The sequence below is a fragment of the Salmo salar genome, chromosome ssa09 (assembly GCF_905237065.1).
Source record: "Salmo salar chromosome ssa09, Ssal_v3.1, whole genome shotgun sequence".
NCBI lineage: Eukaryota > Metazoa > Chordata > Actinopteri > Salmoniformes > Salmonidae > Salmo > Salmo salar.
This window is the reverse complement of record NC_059450.1, coordinates 128,115,281-128,135,564: the sequence shown is the minus strand read 5'-3', so window position 1 is coordinate 128,135,564 and position 20,284 is coordinate 128,115,281. Positions and strand designations below refer to the sequence as shown.

At 46.3% G+C, this 20,284-nt stretch overlaps 1 protein-coding gene across 8 annotated transcripts in view; it reads left to right on the top strand.

Moving 5' to 3' along the window:
* LOC106612862 (BCAS3 microtubule associated cell migration factor) overlaps positions 1–20,284 on the top strand; it is a 343,035-nt gene that overhangs the window by 56,655 nt on the left and 266,096 nt on the right. For all 8 annotated transcript variants that reach the window (XM_045724535.1, XM_045724534.1, XM_045724533.1 and 5 more), the window contains 2 exons: positions 8,121–8,254; positions 13,795–14,065. In XM_045724535.1, the coding sequence (XP_045580491.1) occupies positions 8,121–8,254; positions 13,795–14,065 (405 nt within the window). The remainder of the gene's footprint in view (positions 1–8,120; positions 8,255–13,794; positions 14,066–20,284) is intronic.

Genomic DNA, 20,284 nt, shown 5'->3' with positions numbered 1-20,284 from the left:
CTTGACTTGATTATTAGCTGAGATGCCCAAGGTTAAAATGACATGACTGTTTTAACGGTAGGGCCTGTGAAACAGTGAGGGTGGTTTGATTAAAGTGTGATGGCGTCAGTAAGGCTGTGTGCAGTGTATGATTAGGTGGTGGGACATGAGACACTCTCTCTCTCTTTCTCTCGCTGTCTGTAATTCCTTTCAATCACGCCACTGATAAGAATCTTGGAATCTGTTCCTCCATGGAAGATTAGTTCAACGCTGTTCGTTCATGTACAGGAGCTCAACCTCCCAACAGCTCTTAAAGACACACACACACACACACACACACACACACGTCTTGTTCAATAAAAAAACTATGTTCCTATTCTACAAGCTTTATTGGTTCACCTAACTAACCTCACACCTCTTAAATATCTACAAGGCCATGGTAAATGAGGCTACAACTCATCTCCAGCCACACTGCATAGCCCAGTAAAGCCCAGCCCATATTTAGTAACACATCATAATGAATAGCTTAGTGAATAGATAATAGAAACATGGAAAGTGCCAAGCAGCTGTGTGTCATGATGAGGAATAGTCACTGTGGTGTCATAACTCCTTACACCTCATTGATGTGTGAGAGAGAGTCAGGCCTTCACCCCAACACCCAGCTAACCCACACCACATATGCTGAACACGAGGGAAACACCCCACAGAGACTGCCTCCACACCCCCAGCCCACTCATTTAGCCTGCAACGAGTTGTCTATACACAGCTAGCAATTAGCACTCCCCTCGTGGCTGTTTCTTCACGTTATGTGAAGTGGTGCTTTTTATTTTGTCGCCTTTTGGACCACTCTCATTTAGCAAGATGTGCAGCTGTGTTTGAGTGTGTGTGTTTTACCCAGTGGTAGGGCTGTCCGTCCACCATGGACCGATCACAGAGGATTAAACCCAGAGGGGGTCAGCCATTCGCTGGTGCCCTTTCCTGCCCCGACACACACTCACCTGCCCATGCCACGCCCAGGAAGTCATAGCTTCAGTAAAGCGCCACTGTCCTCCTGGCTGCATGAGCTCCATGTCGTAATGGCATTATGTAAAGCTGATGATCTATAGATTTTTCCCCAGCGAGCTCTGTTATAATCAATGTAATTCTCTTCCTTTCTCTCTCGGTCACTCTCACTTTCTCTTTATCGCTCCCTCTCAGTTTTCAGCTGTTAAAATCTCCCACGGTAATGATTTTGTATATTCCCACTGTGACTGTCTACTGTCTGTCCAACTGCAGCCAGCCTGCTAACAAACTATTGTGCTTTTCAAAAAAGAACGTAGCTGTATACACCTTCCTGGGTCAGTTTTGTTTTGAAGAGGTCGTCTACAGTACTGTAATGAAAGGCTACAGAAATTGGATATATTGCTGTAACAGTTAATTTTCCTCTGCTTTTGCGTACAGTGTGTGTCTGTATATGGAGTGTGTGTGTGTGTGTGTGTGTGTACAGTTTGTAGTGTGTGTGTGTGTGTGTGTACAGTGTGTAGTACATGTACAGTGTAGTCTTAAGTGCCTGATAAATTTGCAGAGCCATCAGTCCTGCAGTCATCTGTATGGCCAGTTGGACCTCGGCCTCCCTTTAGTGCAGTCATCTGTATGGCCAGTTGGACCTCGGCCTCCCTTTAGTGCAGTCATCTGTATGGCCAGTTGACCTCGGCCTCCCTGTCGTGCAGTCATCTGTATGGCCAGTTGGACCTCGGCCTCCCTTTAGTGCAGTCATCTGTATGGCCAGTTGGACCTCGGCCTCCCTTTAGTGCAGTCATCTGTATGGCCAGTTGGACCTCGGCCTCCCTTTAGTGCAGTCATCTGTATGGCCAGTTGGACCTCGGCCTCCCTTTAGTGCAGTCATCTGTATGGCCAGTTGGACCTCGGCCTCGCTGACATTCTCCTACTGTTTGTCCAAGACGCTGTAAAACCACCGCTGCCTGTCTGCCTGCTCGTCTTCCTGTCTGCCTGCTCGTCTTCCTGTCTGCCTGCTCGTCTTCCTGTCTGCCTGCTCGTCTTCCTGTCTGCCTGCTCGTCTTCCTGTCTGCCTGCTCGTCTTCCTGTCTGCCTGCTCGTCTTCCTGTCTGCCTGCTCGTCTTCCTGTCTGCCTGCTCGTCTTCCTGTCCGCCTGCTCGTCTTCCTGTCCAGCTGCCCGCCTGCCTGTCCGGCTGCCCGCCTGCCTGTCCGGCTGCCCGCCTGCCTGTCCGGCTGCCCGCCTGCCTGTCCGGCTGCTCGCCTGCCTGTCCGGCTGCTCGCCTGCCTGTCCACTGCAGCTATTTTTATGGTGTTTCCATACTAGGTAGTAAAAAGCATCTGCACCGTCTTGGGAAGTCAGGGCCTCGGACCTGGGCTATAAAACCTCAAGGAGATCAGAGAGAGGAAGAGCAAAAGAAAGAGAAATGGAGAGGAAAAGAGAGAGGGCTGGCTAGGACAGAGACCAACCATGCTCAAGGTCTCAGTGGAGTCTTCACCACGCTCCAAACCCCCCATCCCACACAGTCCAGGCACCTCAGGCTCTGCTGTTGAGTCATCCACAACCCACACACACAACAACACGCAACGCTGTGGAACTTTTTATAGTGTGGTGGGGGGGTTCTGATCTGTCCACTCTGATTTAATTTGGGGCTTTATGTTTCACAGAATTGAAGTCCACTTTGTGGACATACTGTATTTGGTGCTGTGTTCACAAGATCCATTAAACAAAGACACAAATTGTTCGAAGAGCCTCTCCCCTCCATACCCCCTTCCGTCACCGGCAGGCACCACAGACCAGCGTGATACCTTATCTACGGTAGCGAATGTTTGAGGGGATTCATTAGTTAACAGAAACACTCTGAGAAATAAAAGACAACATTTAAATGGAGGTTAGAGATTACAGCCCACTGTCTGTTTGCAGAGAAATGGATTAAAGCTTTTCATCAGTCATCTCTCCTTCCCTCCCTCCCTCCACAGTCCCCCTCTCTTTATCTGCAGAGTCTGACCAATTTGTTTGGGGGCTTTTAAACATGACAACAAAAGGCTGCTGTTATAGCCTGCTCTTAGCTGCTGGGAGAATGTGTTTTATCTGTCTGCCTGTTATGACCGAAACCAAGAGAGAGGCAGGAATAAAATAATAAGGGTGCCCCCCAAATGACACCCTATTCCCTATATAGTGCACTACTTTAGACCAGGGCCCGTAGGGTTATTAATGAACCTTGAAGTGAGGTTTAGTCATGATGGATTTAGGAAAGTTTCGTGTTTGTGGTAGAAAGAAGGTGCAAACTTGACTTCATTTAGGCCAGGGAAGGGAAGTAGGGAGGGAATGCGCTGACGATGGATGGAGAATGATTGAAGTTGCAGTACATTCATCACACTAACAGAAGGCGCTAACGTCTCTTCATTTGTCGAGGAAAGTGTGATATGCAAGCATTCCATAATTGTGGCGATAGTTTGAGTTCTTTTAGTTAAACAGAGTGGTCTGACAGTATAAGGATTTGGCTCAAATGGCACACTATTCCCTACACAGTGCACTACTTTTGATCAAAATCCTGGTCAAAAGTAGTCCACTATATAGGGAGTAAGGTTCCATTTGGGACGCTGGCTAACTCCAACATCTCACTTCTGCCCCCGCCACGCTTCATGAACTTGACCGCGGGCGGCGCACTCCTCCCTCTGTGAGTCGGTGTGACTTGAAAGCGGCAGGTTTCACCTTGTAAAGAACAGGAAGAAAGAGTCAACCGTCTTAATATTAAGCTAATTGCAACCTGTTGGCGATGGTTAGTCAGCCATTTTCAATCTATTCCAATCTGAGAGAGAGGGAGAGCTGCACAGCTCGCTGGTGGTCTGGCTGGGAAGCAGAAAGAAACACACTCCTCTGTTTCACTCCACCGTAGATCAAATGAACCATAACTTTTTTCTTCCCTCTCTTTCTCCCTCCACCTCTCCCTCCTCCGCCTATTGGTTGGATTATGGATGTGGTTTATGGAGTTAAGAGTGTTGGAGAAACCAGTCCAAGCCAGAGCGGCCGCAGCAGTGTCGCACTGTGCCATGCTCTGGTCTCATCTCCTCTGGTCTGCTCTGGGGCTCTGTGCTCTATGGGTGCATCTCAAATGGCACCCTATTCCCTATTTTTATTAAACCTTTATTTAACTAGGGAAGTCAGTTAAGAACAAATTCTTCTTTACAATGACGCTTACCCCGGCCAAACCTGGACGACGCTGGGCCAATTGTGCAGCGCCCTATGGAGCTCCCAATCACGGCCAGTTGTGAGTCAGCCTGGATATATTTATTTTACCTTTATTTACCCAGGAACGGACCATTAAGGTTAGAAACCTTTTGCCAGGGGGACCTTGCAAGAGGTCGGCAGGAAGTAGTCCACACGAGCACTATACAATAGCTACATTAAAAACAATCACAATGGTCAATAATAGTATCTTCTGTCAGAGCTTTAAACTCAGCAAGCGATACCCTCTCCTCAAGTCTTTTGCAAAATTATATTTTTCAAATTTCATTCCCTGGGCTCTGGTCAAAAGTAGTGCACTATGTTAGGAATAGGGTGCATTTGGGACACAGACAATACCCCTTCCTAGTACCCAACACAAATAAAGCTCCATACAACTGTGCGGCATTCCCGGTGGTGGTGAGTGCCAGCCCTCTCACCGTGTTCCTCCCTCCACCTTGCCCGTCAGCCTGATGGAATCTGCACTGGTCATCCCAATGGTCATGGAGGGCAGAGACAGCATTTCATTTGGAGACACTCAGCCAATCCCTCCATCCCTTTTTTCCTTCATCCCACTATCCCTTCATCCCTCCATCGAGCTTTAGTGTGATTCATAGCCCAGTCACGATGCCAAGGCCTGTGCCACTCAATACAACATGAACAGCAACAGGCTCAGTGAAAGAGTTCATTAAACAAGGGCCCTCTTGACTATGATGGAATTGAACAGGTTAAGCTTCAGAAGATTTCACTTTTCGCCTGTAAAACATTGACAACTTTTTGACCGCATGGTGACCCTTTGGGTGAGTATTAGCCTCCCATCCCCCTCCACCCCCTATCCTGGTTATCTTGATGTGGGGCGGTGAGGGGGAGAGAGAGAGAGGGAGAGGTAGAGACAGAAATGGAGGGAGGGCTGTAGGGAGGCTGGCCTCAGGACCCAGTGAGTTCTGGCCGGTCTGGTCTGAGTGTGCAGCTTTGATGTCAGTCTGTCATGCCGGGGCCCACTTCAGCTTTTACTGCGCCCCTGTGTGTTTTCCACTGCTATCATAAACACCTTGAAAAGCCCAGCACGAACGCAGCCGAGAGAGACCGCCACACACATGTGCACACGGGCACACAGTACACACATACAATGACAACCCCACACACAGTCATTAACTGACACACCACACACATACTTAGTCACACACAAATACACACACACTGTACGCAGACAAATGCGCACACACGTACACACACACTGCCTGGCTGTCTCATAACCAGCCCCACCGCCAGCCCTGAAGACAAAGACTCCATATGATGGATACTCTCTCATTTGCGTGTTTTGCTCATTTGCTCAGAAGTGTATTCGTCTCCTACACCAGAGCCGACCAGACCCGATTCCCCAGTGTCCTCTCTCTTCTTAACGTTTTCTAGCTCCACATGGTTATAATTTGACATTTCCCCGTTTTCAAAGGTTCTGGAGCCAAGTGTTGTTAATTAGAGAGGGGACTAGTTTTTTTGCGGCCCTTTGTGCTGCCAAGTGGGAGACATCATCACTGACTGCCCTCCCTCCGTCTCTCTCCTCATCTGCTTTTGTCCAGAAAAAAGAGCCCCAGCCACTTCGGAAATGAAACTTCGTGGCACTTTTAATGAGATTGAGCAGATTCTTTCTGTTTATACATTTTGAGACGTGACAAAGGTTGCAGCAAAACAATATGAGAAGTTTTGGGGCACAGTCCTTCTTTCCAATGAAGAGGGAGCGTGAAAGGGGGAGAGATTATATTCATGGAAATTATTTTATAACACGCTCGCTCACTCGCAGCCAGGCAGCGCCCCTCCACGCAGACGCACGTCTCATACACATGGCAAGTTAGAGGTTCTCTCTCCGACCAGTTGCTGTGTGTTTGTGTGTGGCAGGACAGGCAGCCCGTTTTCATACAGAACGTTGTAAATAACACTGGTGCCCAGAGAATTGGGAGGTTGAGGTGTTTATAAATAGGACGTGTCAGACGCAGCTCCAAAAGATTCAGGTTTCCAGCGGCAGCGGGCTGCTCTCACACCGCCGACTAGGAACACTGCTTTTTAATTTGGGCTTCCCGACTGACGCCTCTCGGCGAGGGCCTGTATTTCAACAAGGCCACAAAAGCCCCAACCCTGGGCGCTTCCACACCGGCCGGGTGTACAGAGTGTACCATCAGCAAGAAGTCATGTCCTGGCCAGCCTCTCCAAGCCTCATTTGTCAAAGTCTGTGGCGAGCCAGCCAGGGAAGGAGGGAGGGCGACGCGCTGGGCGGCTTGGGCCATGGAGGCAGAAGAAGAAAGGAGGGAGAAGAGGGTGGCTGGGTGAGGGAGAGAGGAAGCTCCCACATAAACAGAGCGCAGCGCCTTAACTCCTAATCACCCTTCACTTCCGTTTCCAGACTCTATAATTAGAAGGGCCCTTTTTTTCCATGTATTCCCAGTTGACGCAAAGGGTTCTTGTGGCTTGGCACCTCATTTGGGGCGTGGGTTTAGTTTATGGTAATACCCAAGGCCCTGCGCTTCCAGCTTTGGTTTGGTCTTTAGTTCTGATACAGCATGAATAGCTAAACCACCGTCTAATGCCTTGCCTGCTCTGGTTTTCAGTTTTTTCTTTCCTTCCGATATCCCCCACTTTGACCCCTTCTCTTCGACTCCCTCCATCACTCTTACTGTGTCCCTTCTTCTCCTCACCTCTGTACCTTGCCCTATTACATGGCTGCTGTTGGATTAAGGTGGAAACTGGCTCCATCCTGAATGGCACCCTATTCACTGGGCCCTAGTCAATGTTGGGCACTTTATAGGAAATAGGATGCCATTTGGGAAGCAATCTGTGAGGTCTAAAAGCAGTGTGTGTGAGCGCATCTAGCCTACATTCCTTTTTCCTCTTCATCCCTCTTGCATCTGTCACTGGATTATTTTAATCTCGTCCCCTTCCATCCTCCTCTTTTACCACCCAATAAAGACTGCCTACTAATTACAAACTTATTTCAACCTCTGCAGAAAATGTCCAGTGAAGGAAAATCCCTAATTATTCTCCTGTTAAATTATGGCTGAGGCTTCAGATTTGGAGGCTTGGAAGTAAAAAATTCAGCACCATTTCTCAGATCACACACTTTTTAGTTTATGCTAAAGGACTAACATTTTGAGTTATTGCATTTTTATGTTTTTGGTAGAAATATGAAGGCTCTGTCCTGTGCTGCCTGGGTTCTGGATTTGTTCTGGTGTGGTTTGTTGAGTGTGTTGTTTACAGTAAAGACCTATACTTTCTGCAGTTTGACAAACTTCAAATAAAACGTCTAGAATTGAATGGACCTGTCATTGGAGGTTACACACGAACTGGACTGTGGTTGTGTGTTAGGACACGGACACACACTCCTCCCTGTCCCTAGAAAGAAGACATAGTTATAAGGCTATGGTTGTGACTGGAGAACAAATTATAATGTGGGGTATAAGCAAGCGTTTTACAACAGTGACCAACGATATCTGGTCTGTTTTTTTAGTAGGGTGGTTTGTTTGTTTGTACCGGCATGGTGGCACGTATATGTCCCATTTTGAAGGAGTTGTCGGGTTCTGCGCGGTTGAAACGTTTTATTAACAACTATATACATCTGCCCAGTTTTTGACTGAAAGGTTTCTATTCTATTGCTTTGTATGCATACTAATAAATATCAACGACTGACATTTGTAATTTCTACAGTACATTTAATCTCTGTATTGCCAGTACAGTACTGGTCTGGATAATATTCAGAAATATTTCATACTGGGTTTGGAGTTGATTTTTATGACTGTTGGATATTAAACGGTTATGCGCAATATACTAAATCCTCCTGAAATAACTCTTGGATATGAAGAATAGTGCTCTACCAATGGTTATGTATTACAGTGTTTGTGTGTTAATGTCCATGTGGTCTCTCTGTCTCCAGGTATGCTGTTGGTGACTGCAGACACCCTGGGCCATGACTTCCATGTGTTCCATGTCCTCACACACCCCTGGGCCTCCAACCAGTCTGCTGTCCACCACCTCTACACACTGCACCGCGGAGAGACTGAGGCCAAGGTAACACACACACACCTATTGTGTATACACACATAATATTTATCATGCACTCACTGACATCTCTGAAATTGTTTGATATAGGCCTACTTATCCCCTGTAAATAATACACGTTTTAGTCATTTAACATTGAGATGGTTTCTGAACAGGGCCACCCCTAGCTGTTTACTGAGTGCGCTCTGGCAATAGCATCTAAACCAAGCCTTTGATCCTCTGTACTGTATGTCTGCCTGTGTTGTGTCTAAACACTGTCAAATAGACTGGGCTTCATCAGACTGTATAGCTGAAAGGAAGAGTCGTTTTTATGGCTCTGATCAGACACAGATCTGTAGCATAGCCTCACTGGTTCCAGCAGTACATAGGGGAAACGGTGTGCATGTGACTGACCGGTTATGTAGCAAAATGTGGTGTTTTTTAGATTGGATAAAAGTAGAGACTCTTGAATATTTTGGTACACTTAGTGCAGAGTTCTTCTTTGTCTACACCCATTCAGCATCATTCACATGCTCTTAAGCCTTAGCCCCACCCATCTGTTTAAGGATTCACATACATGACATCAGCAGCCTGGTGGTCCAAAATAGCATAGTATATCTCAATCTAGCAAACCAGGCAACTGAAAGCAACTTTCTAAACAATGTTTTGGTTCGGTTCTAGCTTGTTGGCTAGTTAGCTACCATTAAGTTAGCTAGCTAGCCAATTCAAATAATGACCATATCATATTACTTTAGCAAATTTGTATTCATTATTACAGGAAGATAAACTCAAAACAACATAATTATTTAAAAGTTAATGGCACGCTAATTACAGAAAATAGCTTAAGTGTGCACAGGATACAGAGGGTGTAAACAGTACAGTGAAATGGTTACTTGCATAGTGGGGTCTTTCGTTAAGACATGTAGCTAGCTAGCTAAACAATGAACCATAATCCCAACTCATAACGTGAGTACCCTGCATGAATCTGCAGGTAACTAACCAACTAGGTTCAATGTTACCTTGGTAGTTAAGGTTAGGCTATAACTTGCAATGCAAATGGCTCTGAGATACGAATAATATTATTACACAGATCATACATGTTAGCTAGCGAGCCAACCAGCCAGCTAACGTTAGCTAGCTAGCTAACAGTCCACTTTAAAGACTTTCTGACTACCGGTAAATTAGAAATGTATTAGATCTGTAAATGTAGCTAGCTAGACTCTCTTACCCCTATACATGGATGAACACTTCTCCCTCTCTGTCATGGATGGCATGGTTTCCCTTAGTTTGAAGATGTAAAACAGCCTTTTGTGTGTTCTCTTTTTGACTCCCTCTGCATATTTGCAATCAAACGCCAGAATTTTGTCCATTTATTTATCTATCATACTCTTCTTCCACTGGACATTCCACTGATTTCAAAACCTTCCTTCAGAATGTGGAGAGCAACACAGTTCTTCATGATATCTTTCAAAAAAGGCACCTTAGAAAGGATTACCTACACATACCGAGCAGCTCATGTTATAGGCAGAAGCATGCTACATGGCAGACCAATCCGAAGTCATCTCTCGACATGTCCAGCCCATCCATTATCACAGCCAATCATGGCTAGCGGGAAGGTTCCTGGCTTTTCCCCTTGCTAAACCAACAAGGCTAGTCATTTTAACAATTTATGCTTTGTTTCCTGAAATGAATCACGTGTGTGACCACTAAAGCTCAAACGTAATTTCCTCATGACATTGTTAGAAAGGATAAAACACTATTAGGCTGGATGATGTGAGGTGAGTGTTTTGTGTGCGTGCGTGTGTGTGGATAAGAACCCGAACAGGGCGGGGTGTGACCCAGGGAGCTCTGTAAATGATGTGAAGGATGATTTAGAAACAAGCAAGGCCTCATTGCCTCTCACTTGACTGCAGCACCAGATTCCTCACAGCTGTGGAATCACAGCCTTCCAGCCAATCAATTCATCCCCGTCCAAAGCAAACACATTTTCAAAAGCTGAGACAATTTGTAAGACAAATAGGGCATGGCAAGTTTCAAACAACATTCACTATGCCTCATTCAATAAAGGCGGCTGCATTTGTTTCTTCTTGTCCCTAGCTAACAGTTCTCTCTCTCGCTCTCTCTCTCTCTATTCTCTCACGCTCTCTGTCGCTCTCTCTCGCTCTCTGTCGCTCTCTCTCGCTCTCTCGTGAAAATCTAATATTGTGAGATGTTTGGAGGGATGAGCCCCTTTTGACATGACACTTTCCTCCCCTCTTCCCAACTAATCGCATTGTGAGGTTGTGCAGAGCCTCATTTGAGGAATGGCCACCATTTTAAGCTCTCCCTCTGAAGTTGTGGCACGCTGCTGCTGCCACTGTATGTCATCTGAGGCCTCGCTTTTGGCGCACACACACTCCGTCACTCACACGTATGCACGTGCACACATGGACAGCCTCAGTGGCGTGTAAGGAGATTTATTGGACCCAAGTCAAGGGTTGCAGCATCCTGTATTCTCAGTCTACAGCATGCAGGCCTGTTAGATAGAATCGCAGTTCACAGAAGCAGCACTTCTGGCAATCCGAGTTGTAGGTTTAGTCCCCCACACTAGTTACCCTAGTGTGTTCTCTCCAATCGGGCCGTCACTCCAGTATCACAGGTCCTCAGTGGAGTTGTAGGTTTAGTCCCCCACACTAGTTACCCTAGTGTGTTCTCTCCAATCGGGCCATCACTCCAGTATCACAGGTCCTCAGTGGAGTTTGGAGGATAAACTATTTAATATGTAGGTCTATTGGTGTGTGGGATACTTGTATTTCTGTTGGTATTTTTGCCCCATTTAGTCTGTTTCTATGGATATTTCTTCTCTTATTAATGTACTCTCATATGTTTAGCTTAGCAGCCGTTCCGGGGCCAGAAGTGTGTTTAGTTGGTAACTGTGATGTTCTATTTGCTTTAGCAGAACTAATATTTATCTGTGGAGAGCTTGGACCCTAGCTGCCTGTCAAGCTAGTGTCATGTTTGGACCAGAGCACTAAGCTTTGCTTCGACCTTGCGCGCGAACGCACGCACGCACATATATATATATATACATACATACACACACCCGCGCAAACTCCTCCACACACACACGCAACCTCCTCCACACACACACAGATTTGGCGTCTAGATGATTGTAATGGGCTGGTTAATGTGTGACTTATAACGGCAGGTCCTGCTGCCTGGCTGTGTGTTACTAGCTTTGATCCTGCTGTTGTAAACACTGTAGAGATTGCAGCAGAGAGAGAGAGCAGGCTGTTGGGCACAGAGGTTATCTCCTACACAGCAAACAAGGCCGTAAGTGATAATGGTGCTGTAGCCAGGTGGGTGGACACAGCTCTTATCTGGCTGGGCTGACTGACTGGGCTGGGCTCGCTCCGACTCACCAAACACACTCCCAACGCTGACCCAGAGTCAGCCCAGGTAAACAGGCATGGCTCTGATAGCGACAGGAGGGTTTCTCAGTAATAGGGCCCTAGGTGGTTTGAAAGCAGTTTAAACTGGAGTACACTCAGTGACCAGGCAGGTCAGGGTGTTTTATCTGGTCACTTTTCTTCTTACTCTGGGTGTCTGTTTTTCTTTTTAGCTTCCCATTGTTTTCTGCACCTTTTCCCCTTTTTTGGGGCTGTTTGTTCCTTCTATCTTTTCTCTCTCTCCACTTTCTCTCTCTCTCAATTCCATTCAATTTAAATTTAAGGGCTTTATTGGCATGGGAAACATGTAATTTTTTTTATTTCACCTTTCTTTAACCAGGCAAGTCAGTTAAGAACAAATTCTTATTTACAATGACAGCCTAGGAACAGTGGGTTAACTGACATGTTCAGGGGCAGAAGGACAGAATTTTACCTTGTTGGCTCGGGGATTCAATCTTGCAACCTTTCGGTTACTTGTCCAATGCTCTAACCACTAGGCTACCTGCCACCAACATATGACAAAGCAAGTGAAGTAGATGATAAACAAAAGTGAAATAAACAAGAAAAATGAACAGTAAACATTACACTCACAAAAGTTCCAAAAGAATAAAGACTTTTTAAATGTAATGTGTGCAAATAGTTCAAGTATTTGCACATAATCTCTCTCTCAGGATTCCTGCCATTCCATTGTAGTTCCTGCTTAGTGACAGTAGCTCTAATCTAACTTATCAGTGTTACTGATAGAGACGAGACACTTCTCCTCTCTATAGACACGCTTCTGTATGTGTGTGACATCATCTCTACTGTGTCTCCTCTCTACCACAACATGTCTGCTCATCTCACCCATACACACACTTCTGTTCTGAGAGACTTCACTCTACTTCTGCTGTTGTTGGAGAGTTTGTGTCCTACAAAATATGAGGAGATGACAATATTATCCAGATCAAGAATGTACCCCCTCCCCATCTAGGCAGAGCTCAGGTGAAACTACCCCTCCATCCTTAGCTTTTTCTAGGAACTGGTATGTGTCTGGTATGTGCTGGATGCCTCATGAACTGTCATTGCTGAGGACAATTACCCAGCCAACCTGTGCCATGGCCACAGATGAAACGCACAGGTAGACAGCGCTCACAGTGGAAGATATACACCTTATCTTTTTCTGATGATGAATACTGTCTGTCCCTCTCTCCCTTTGTCTTCCTCTTTCTAGCTTTCTAGCTCTCTCTCTCTCTGTTGCTCTGTCTCTCTGTTGCTCTGTCTCTCTGTTGCTCTGTCTCTCTGTTGCTCTGTCTCTCTGTTGCTCTGTCTCTCTGTTGCTCTGTCTCTCTGTTGCTCTGTCTCTCTGTTGCTCTGTCTCTCTGTTGCTCTGTCTCTCTGTTGCTCTGTCTCTCTGTTGCTCTGTCTCTCTGTTGCTCTGTCTCTCTGTTGCTCTGTCTCTCTGTTGCTCTGTCTCTCTGTTGCTCTGTTGCTCTGTCTCTCTGTCTCTCTCTCTCTCTGTTGCTCTGTCTCTCTGTTGCTCTGTCTCTCTGTTGCTCTGTCTCTCTGTTGCTCTGTCTCTCTGTTGCTCTGTCTCTCTGTTGCTCTGTTGCTCTGTCGCTCTGTTGCTCTGTCTCTCTGTTGCTCTGTCTCTCTGTTGCTCTGTCTCTCTGTTGCTCTGTCTCGGTCTGTCTCTCGTCTCTGTAGCATGTCTGATATAGCATCTACACAACTATCTGTTGGAGTGTGTCCTCTGTGAGCTGACTGTGTGTGTAGCTCTAGAGGCCACAGACTGAGAGAGACCTTCATTGTCTTCTGCAGACAGACTGTTGTGCTGTCTTTACCAAAGACTTAAAAATACATTACCACCAAACCCTCAACAACCCTCCAGAGACGACCTTTCAAATGGTCATCTTATATTTTCTGTTCAGTGGTCAGTTCAACATCTATTTGAGAACGTTAAGGTTTTGTATGGGAAATGCAATTTTTTGCTCTACGATCAACAGCCTTACCACTTATACATTATGTTACTGTCACTGTATGACTAGCTGATCAGCATTCTCTATCTAAAACGCTCTCTTCACCACTCCTTCCCTCTCTCTCTCCACCTTCCCTCTCTCTCTCCACCTCTCTTTCCCTCGCTCCCCCCCGCTTCTCCTTCCCCAGGTCCAGGATATTTGTTTCAGCCAGGACAGTCGCTGGGTGGTGATCAGCACACTGCGTGGCACCTCCCACGTCTTTCCCATCAACCCCTACGGTGGCGCTCCCTGCGCCCGCACACACATGTCCCCCCGCGTGGTCAACCGCATGTCCCGCTTCCAGAAGAGTGCAGGGCTGGAGGAGATAGAGAATGAACTGAACAGCAAGCAGGCTGGAGGAGGGAGATGCAGCCCCATCCCCGGGCTCTCCAGCAGCCCCTCGGGGTCCCCGCTACACGGTAAGGATAGAGGACACACTCGCGCACACACAGATGCACACACACCAAGCACAGAGCAACATCTCACCCATGCTCTTACTATTGCACAGTACATAAAACCCCACAATACGCAACATGTTGTGACATGGCTATAGCTGATATGGTGGCTGTGGCAGCACACACAGTTCTTCAGACAGCGGCGGCTCCAGCTCCAGTAAGTGACAACAACCGCTGACTGGCTGTCACCTGAGTAGACCTTGTTCTGCTGGGGACTATGACCTGTCTGTTACAGCCTTGGTCCTGTTGGTCAAACACCCCTAGAGCCGCCTGGCCTGGCTGGCACACACACACTATCACTACCGCGTGGGCACACTCCCACTCATACGCAAACACACACCTGTCGACATACACTCATCAGCAAGTTCACAGAGAAAAATCACAGTTCAGGGTCGATGCTGTTTGCAGAACTTCTCAGTTTGCCTTCCCTCCCTTCCTGTCACGGTCAGGGCTTCAGTCATCCATCTCTCCCCTCTCTCCCACTCTCTCCAGCCGTGGTGCCCTGAATTCCCCTCTCCCTTCCTAGCCTGTTTTCCAGAACCTCACCCTTTGGTCCTCTAGTCCTCACCCACTACTCTGTTTGTGTGGCTTCTCTCCCCCAGCCTCTGTATTAATGACCACTGGCAGATCACTTAAAACAATGTCAGAAGGACGTTCAGGCCAGAGTGACGTCAAGCCCAGGGAATGTACTGCCGCCGCAGCTTGTCTCGTGCAGGATCTAGAGAGATAAAGTGGAGAGAAGGAGATGGAAAGAGAAAGAGGAGGGACAGGAAGTAAAAGAGGGAGTTTAGCTCTTGTAGCAGCAGTGAAGGACGGAGAGAGAAGCAAGAGACTCACAAATCACTCCTGTCAACAGTCAGGTATCAGTCTCTTCAGTGATACCTGTGTGTGTGTGTGCACGTGTGTGCTGGCCCCCAAGGGGTGGCAGATGGCTATATAAATGTTACAGTGTGAAGAATGACAAAAATACTACTGTTTGAGCAATCGGTTTTCAGGACTTTGATATTTATAGCGTATCTGTTCATTTTTATTGACCTCGGGAGGCTGTGATAAAGTTAGCCAGGAATCCGGGGGCTGGGTTTTCTCTGCATGGTGTGTGTGTCATTTCCTTGCAGTCTGTTTGTGTGTGTGGGAGGAGATCATGACGTCTGCTCTGTCAATATTTTGTTCAACCCTTTCGTAAGCCATAAAATGCGTGTTCTCCCTACTTCCATTCACTCTACAACCAGCACTGCAGCTGTAATGAATGACTCTATCAAAGTGTTCCCATAACTTTGGCTTTTTTAATATTGAGCAACATTTCTCTGGTCATAGGAGTAACGACATGAATTTGTGCATGAGGCATGAGTTTCACATGAGTTGCAGTGATATAATGTATTGGGCCTATAGCCTACTGCACAAACCTAAATGCTACATAAGTGTTTTTAATTGTTTAATGTTGCATAGGCTTACGTTTTTTAAGTCATCAATGTTTAAGACAAAATCTGAGCAGTAGATCTTGGCTTGCATTTTGACTCAAGGTGACCTTGACTGTAACTGTTTTCCCATCAGTCTGAAGTTTGTGTTGCATGAGTTTCAGAATGATTTGTCAGCATCCTGTTGCTTTGCAACGCCGATCTTTTCATTTTAGTCTTGTTTCCGAGCGATGAGGCTAGATGATTTATCCTGTTGGCGCAGACCCCAAAAACGTTGCTTTTGTTCTGTCTGTTTTGTGAACAGGTTGTTTCTTGGTGTTGAATCTGGGCGTCAGAAACGGGGGTAATGAATCAGCCAGACGAGCCACAACAGCTGCCCTCTGATTGTCCCCTGTGACAACACATTGATTTTGGGGAAGGAACTAGACAAAGTACACATCCTTCAGAGCTGCCAGGCCGCTTTAAAAATAGAAGGCTACAATTGGGCTTTTTTCTCTCTCTGTTTAAATATTTATTCTCCTTAAGTCCTGTTTAAACCCTTGACCTTTGACCTTCGCCAGTGGATCCTCAGAGGAATGGATGACCTGATGTCTCTAATGATTAAATTTAACTGTATTCAATTAAGAGCCCTGTGTCATGTGAAAAATCTTCCCAGCGTGAAATAGTTTCCAATCATTCTGATTGTGAGGTCAAGCTGTAAAATTTCTCCCAGCTTGAAAATGTTCCCAGTTCAGTATTTGCACGTGTATCGCTTTATGTCGATGGCTGAGTTTGTGGGAACATTTTCACGCTGTGAGAAATATTTCAACATGTCACAATCAGAACGATTGGAAACTACTTCACGCTGGGAAGATTTTTACATGACACCCTGCATGGGCATGAATTTTAAGCCCGAGCCCTACTCATGCCTGCAACATTCAGGCCCTACCCTACCTAGGCCCAATTTGCTTCTTCCGAATTTAAGGCCCGGCCCTGCCCGACACCCAAAACTCAAGGAACATTATTATTTTCTGTAAAATAATCTCTTGTATTTGATGAGGTTGAAGTACTTCTGACACCATGTTATGATCCTAGTCAGATATGACTGTACTGCTCAGCAGAGCACGAGCAAATGGCTGAGCTTCAAAATGTTAGTGATACCTGAGCCCTGCTCGTGCCTTAGTTATTGATGAAAAGCTGGCCCAACCCGGCCCTAACCCCATGTATAATGTCTGTCTCGGGTCAGGGAGCAGAGCTCGAATTCAGTGGAACCATTGTTTTATTTATTTAATTTTTATTTCACCTTTATTTAACTAGGCAAGTCAGTTAAGAACAAATTCTTATTTTATTATCGCTAATGTCCCTAATTTTATTGTCCCTAATAATGTCAATGTAACGATGTGAAGGACTGTTTGACAATCGCTTTAAACTTCTATTCGCACATCAGTCATATAGCTTAGCTTTAGACGTAGGTTCTAAAGTAGCTCACACAACCTGAACCTGCAAGAGTGCTCTGTTGCTCAACTGCTTAGACATCATACATACTGTACATATTTGATTGTTGGAGTAGATGTTTCATGTACTGTAAACCAATGTGTTTGTTTTAAACTGGCGTGTGTATGGTTTTAGTAGACTAGTTGTCTGTGGTCATTGAGCTGATTTGGGGTCAGTGTCTGACTGTAGACAAGAGTGGGCTTGCTCTGCTGTGCTTCTGTCACTGTCAGACACAGTTCAGTCCAAACACTCCTGTGGTTGAAGAGGAAGTTCTGCTGTACTGAATCCACTACTATTCCAAACAGGAGCAAAATGCAGAAAGAAAATACATAATAGAGGTTACTGAAGTGTGTGTCCACTCCCATGGTTCATTGAGTCTGTTTGTGTCCCCTCACATGTGTGTGTGTGTGTGTGTGTGTGTGTGTGTGTGTGTGTGTGTTGTGTGTGTGTGTGTCCACTCGCATCTGTGTGTGTATGTGTTGGTGCATGCGCCTGTGTGTTTGCAGCTGGGGTCAAACGGTCCAAGTCATGAAACATCAACACTTGACTGTTCGTCTGTTAGTGGGGATGCTGATTTCTCCTGGTGGCCTGTATAGATGGCTTGGTGGTTCATTGTGGATCCACAGTCAACTAGTCATCTGGTTTCTGTCCCACATTCAGAGGCCGCAGGGCAAAACAAGGTTCAAGGGGAAACTGTTAATTCACTGTTGAAAAGGGTTACTTCCTCTGTGCTATTACAAGCCAACACAGAGCTTGTTTGGATTTTCAGGGTTCTTTAATCCTTCACACCGCCCTTTTCTGTCAGTCATCGTCCTCCGGCCAAAACACAGTCAGCGTGTAACGGACGCCGGTCGTACGATGATGGCATTTGCTGTTTGTCCCAAATGGCATCCTTTTCCCTTTATAGTGCATTACTTTTGACCAGATCCCTAGCCCTATGGGCCCTGGTCAGAAGTAGTGCACTATAAAGGGAAAAGGGTGCCATTTTGGATGCAGGCATTACCTCGGAGTGGTTGGTAACTAACTAACGTCACGCTAGCGAGGCGTGACACGTTTACGACTTGACCTTCTGACCCAGGGCTTGTCTGAGAGGTTCTAAAATTAGAGATTTTTAAACGCTCACTTTGAAGTGCAGGACACACTGTTTTTCTTCACCGTTCGTAAAACATGAAGCTTGATGCTGTGTGCTCCCCCAGTGGCCTATATGACCTCTAACACACACTCACACGCACAGGAAGGCAGGCACACACACTGGAAATGAATATCAGTCACCTCAGCAGAGTGACATTTTAAACGTTGTAAAGTGATAGATGAAGGAAGATGTGGTTTACACCATAATGATGGAGGTCATACAGTTGCTTCTACCATCTGCACATTCCACCATCTGAATAATCCCTACAAGATGGCGCCGATAGAGATGGCAGCTTTGCTTCTAGTCCTTAGGAAACTGTGCAGTATTTAGTTTTTTAATGTATTATTTCTTAAATTGTTAGCCTAGAAAACTGTGTTATTTCATACAACCGGGAAGAACTATTGGATATCAGAGAGACGTCAACTTATCAGCACAAACAGCACTACGACCAGGAATACGATTTACCCAAAGCGGTTCCTTTGTCTGCACCTCCCAGGGCATTTGAACTGATTCCAGAGGCCGACCCAAAACAACGCTGCCGGAGGAGAGGGTGCCAGAGCGGACTTCTAGTGAGGCTTCGGATGCACTCACACCACCCACCGCTTCCGAGTATATTACTAGCTAATGTCCAGTCCCTAGTTAACAAAGTAGACGATATCAGGTCAATAGTTGCTTTCCAAAGAGATATTCGGGATTGTAACACAGCCATGTTTCCGTGAAACAGAGTAACTGGGGACATGCCGTCGGAGTCCAAACAGCCAACAGGATTTTCAGTGTATCGCGCCGACAGGAATAAACATCTCTCCAGTAAGAAGAAGGGCAGGGGGTGTATGTTTCATGATTAACGACTCATGGTGTAATTGTAACAACATACAGGAACTCAAGTCCTCTTGTTCATCTGACCTAGAATTCCTCACAATCAAATGCTGACCGTATTATCTCACAAGAGAACTATCCTCGGTTATCGTCACCGCCGTGTATATCCGCCCACAAGCGGATATCCAGACGGCCAACAAGGAACTTCACTGGACTTGATTCAAACTGGAACCATATATCCTGAGGCTGCATTTATTGTAGCTAGGGATTTTAACAAAGCTAATTTGAGAACAAGGCTACCTAAATTCTATAAGCATATCGATTGCTGTACACGAGCGAGTAACACGCTCAACCATTGCTACTCTAACTTCCGCGATACATACAAGGCCCTCCCCCGCCCTCCTTTTGGCAAATCTGACCATGACTCCATCTTGTTGCTCCCCTCCTATAGGCAGAAACTGAAACAGAAAGCGCCCGTGCTTAGGTCTAGCCAACGCTGGTCTGACTAATCGGATTCCATGCTTCAAGATTTCTTTGATCACGTGGACTGGGATATGTTCCAGGTAGCCTTAGATAATAACATTGATGTATACGCTGACTCGGTGAGTGAGTTTATAAGGAAGTGTATAGGAGATGTTGTACCCACTGTGACCTATTAAAACCTTCCCTAACCAGAAACCGTGGATTGATAGCAGCATTTGCGCAAACTGAAAGCACGTACCACCGCATTTAATCATGGCAAGGTGACTGGAAATATGGCCGAATACAAACAGTGTAGTTATTCCCTCCGTAAGGCAATCGAACAAGCAAAGCGTCAGTATGGAGACAGTGCAGTCGCTATTCAACAGCTCAAACACGAGACGTATGTGGCAGGGTCTACAGACAATCACGGATTACAAAAAGAAAACCAGCCCCGTCGTGGACATCGACCCCTTGCTTCCAAACAAATTAAACAACTTCTTTGCACGCTTTGAGGACAATACAGTGCCACCGACGCGGCCCGCTACCAAAGACTGTGGGCTCTCCTTCTCCGTGGCCGACGTCAAAAACATTCAAACATGTTAACCCTCGCAAGGCTGCCGGCCTAGACGGCATCCCTAGTCGCGTCCTCAGAGCGTGCGCAGACCAGCTGGCTGGTGTGTTTATGGACATATTCAACCAATCCCTATCCGAGTCTGCTGTCCCCATATGCTTCAAGATGGCCGCCATTGTTCCTGTTCCCAAGAAAGCTAAGGTAACTGAACTAAATGACTCGCCCCATAGCCACCACTTCTGTTATCATGAAGTGCTTTGATAGACTAGTCAAGGATCATATAACCTCCACCCTACCTGTCACCCTAGAGCCTC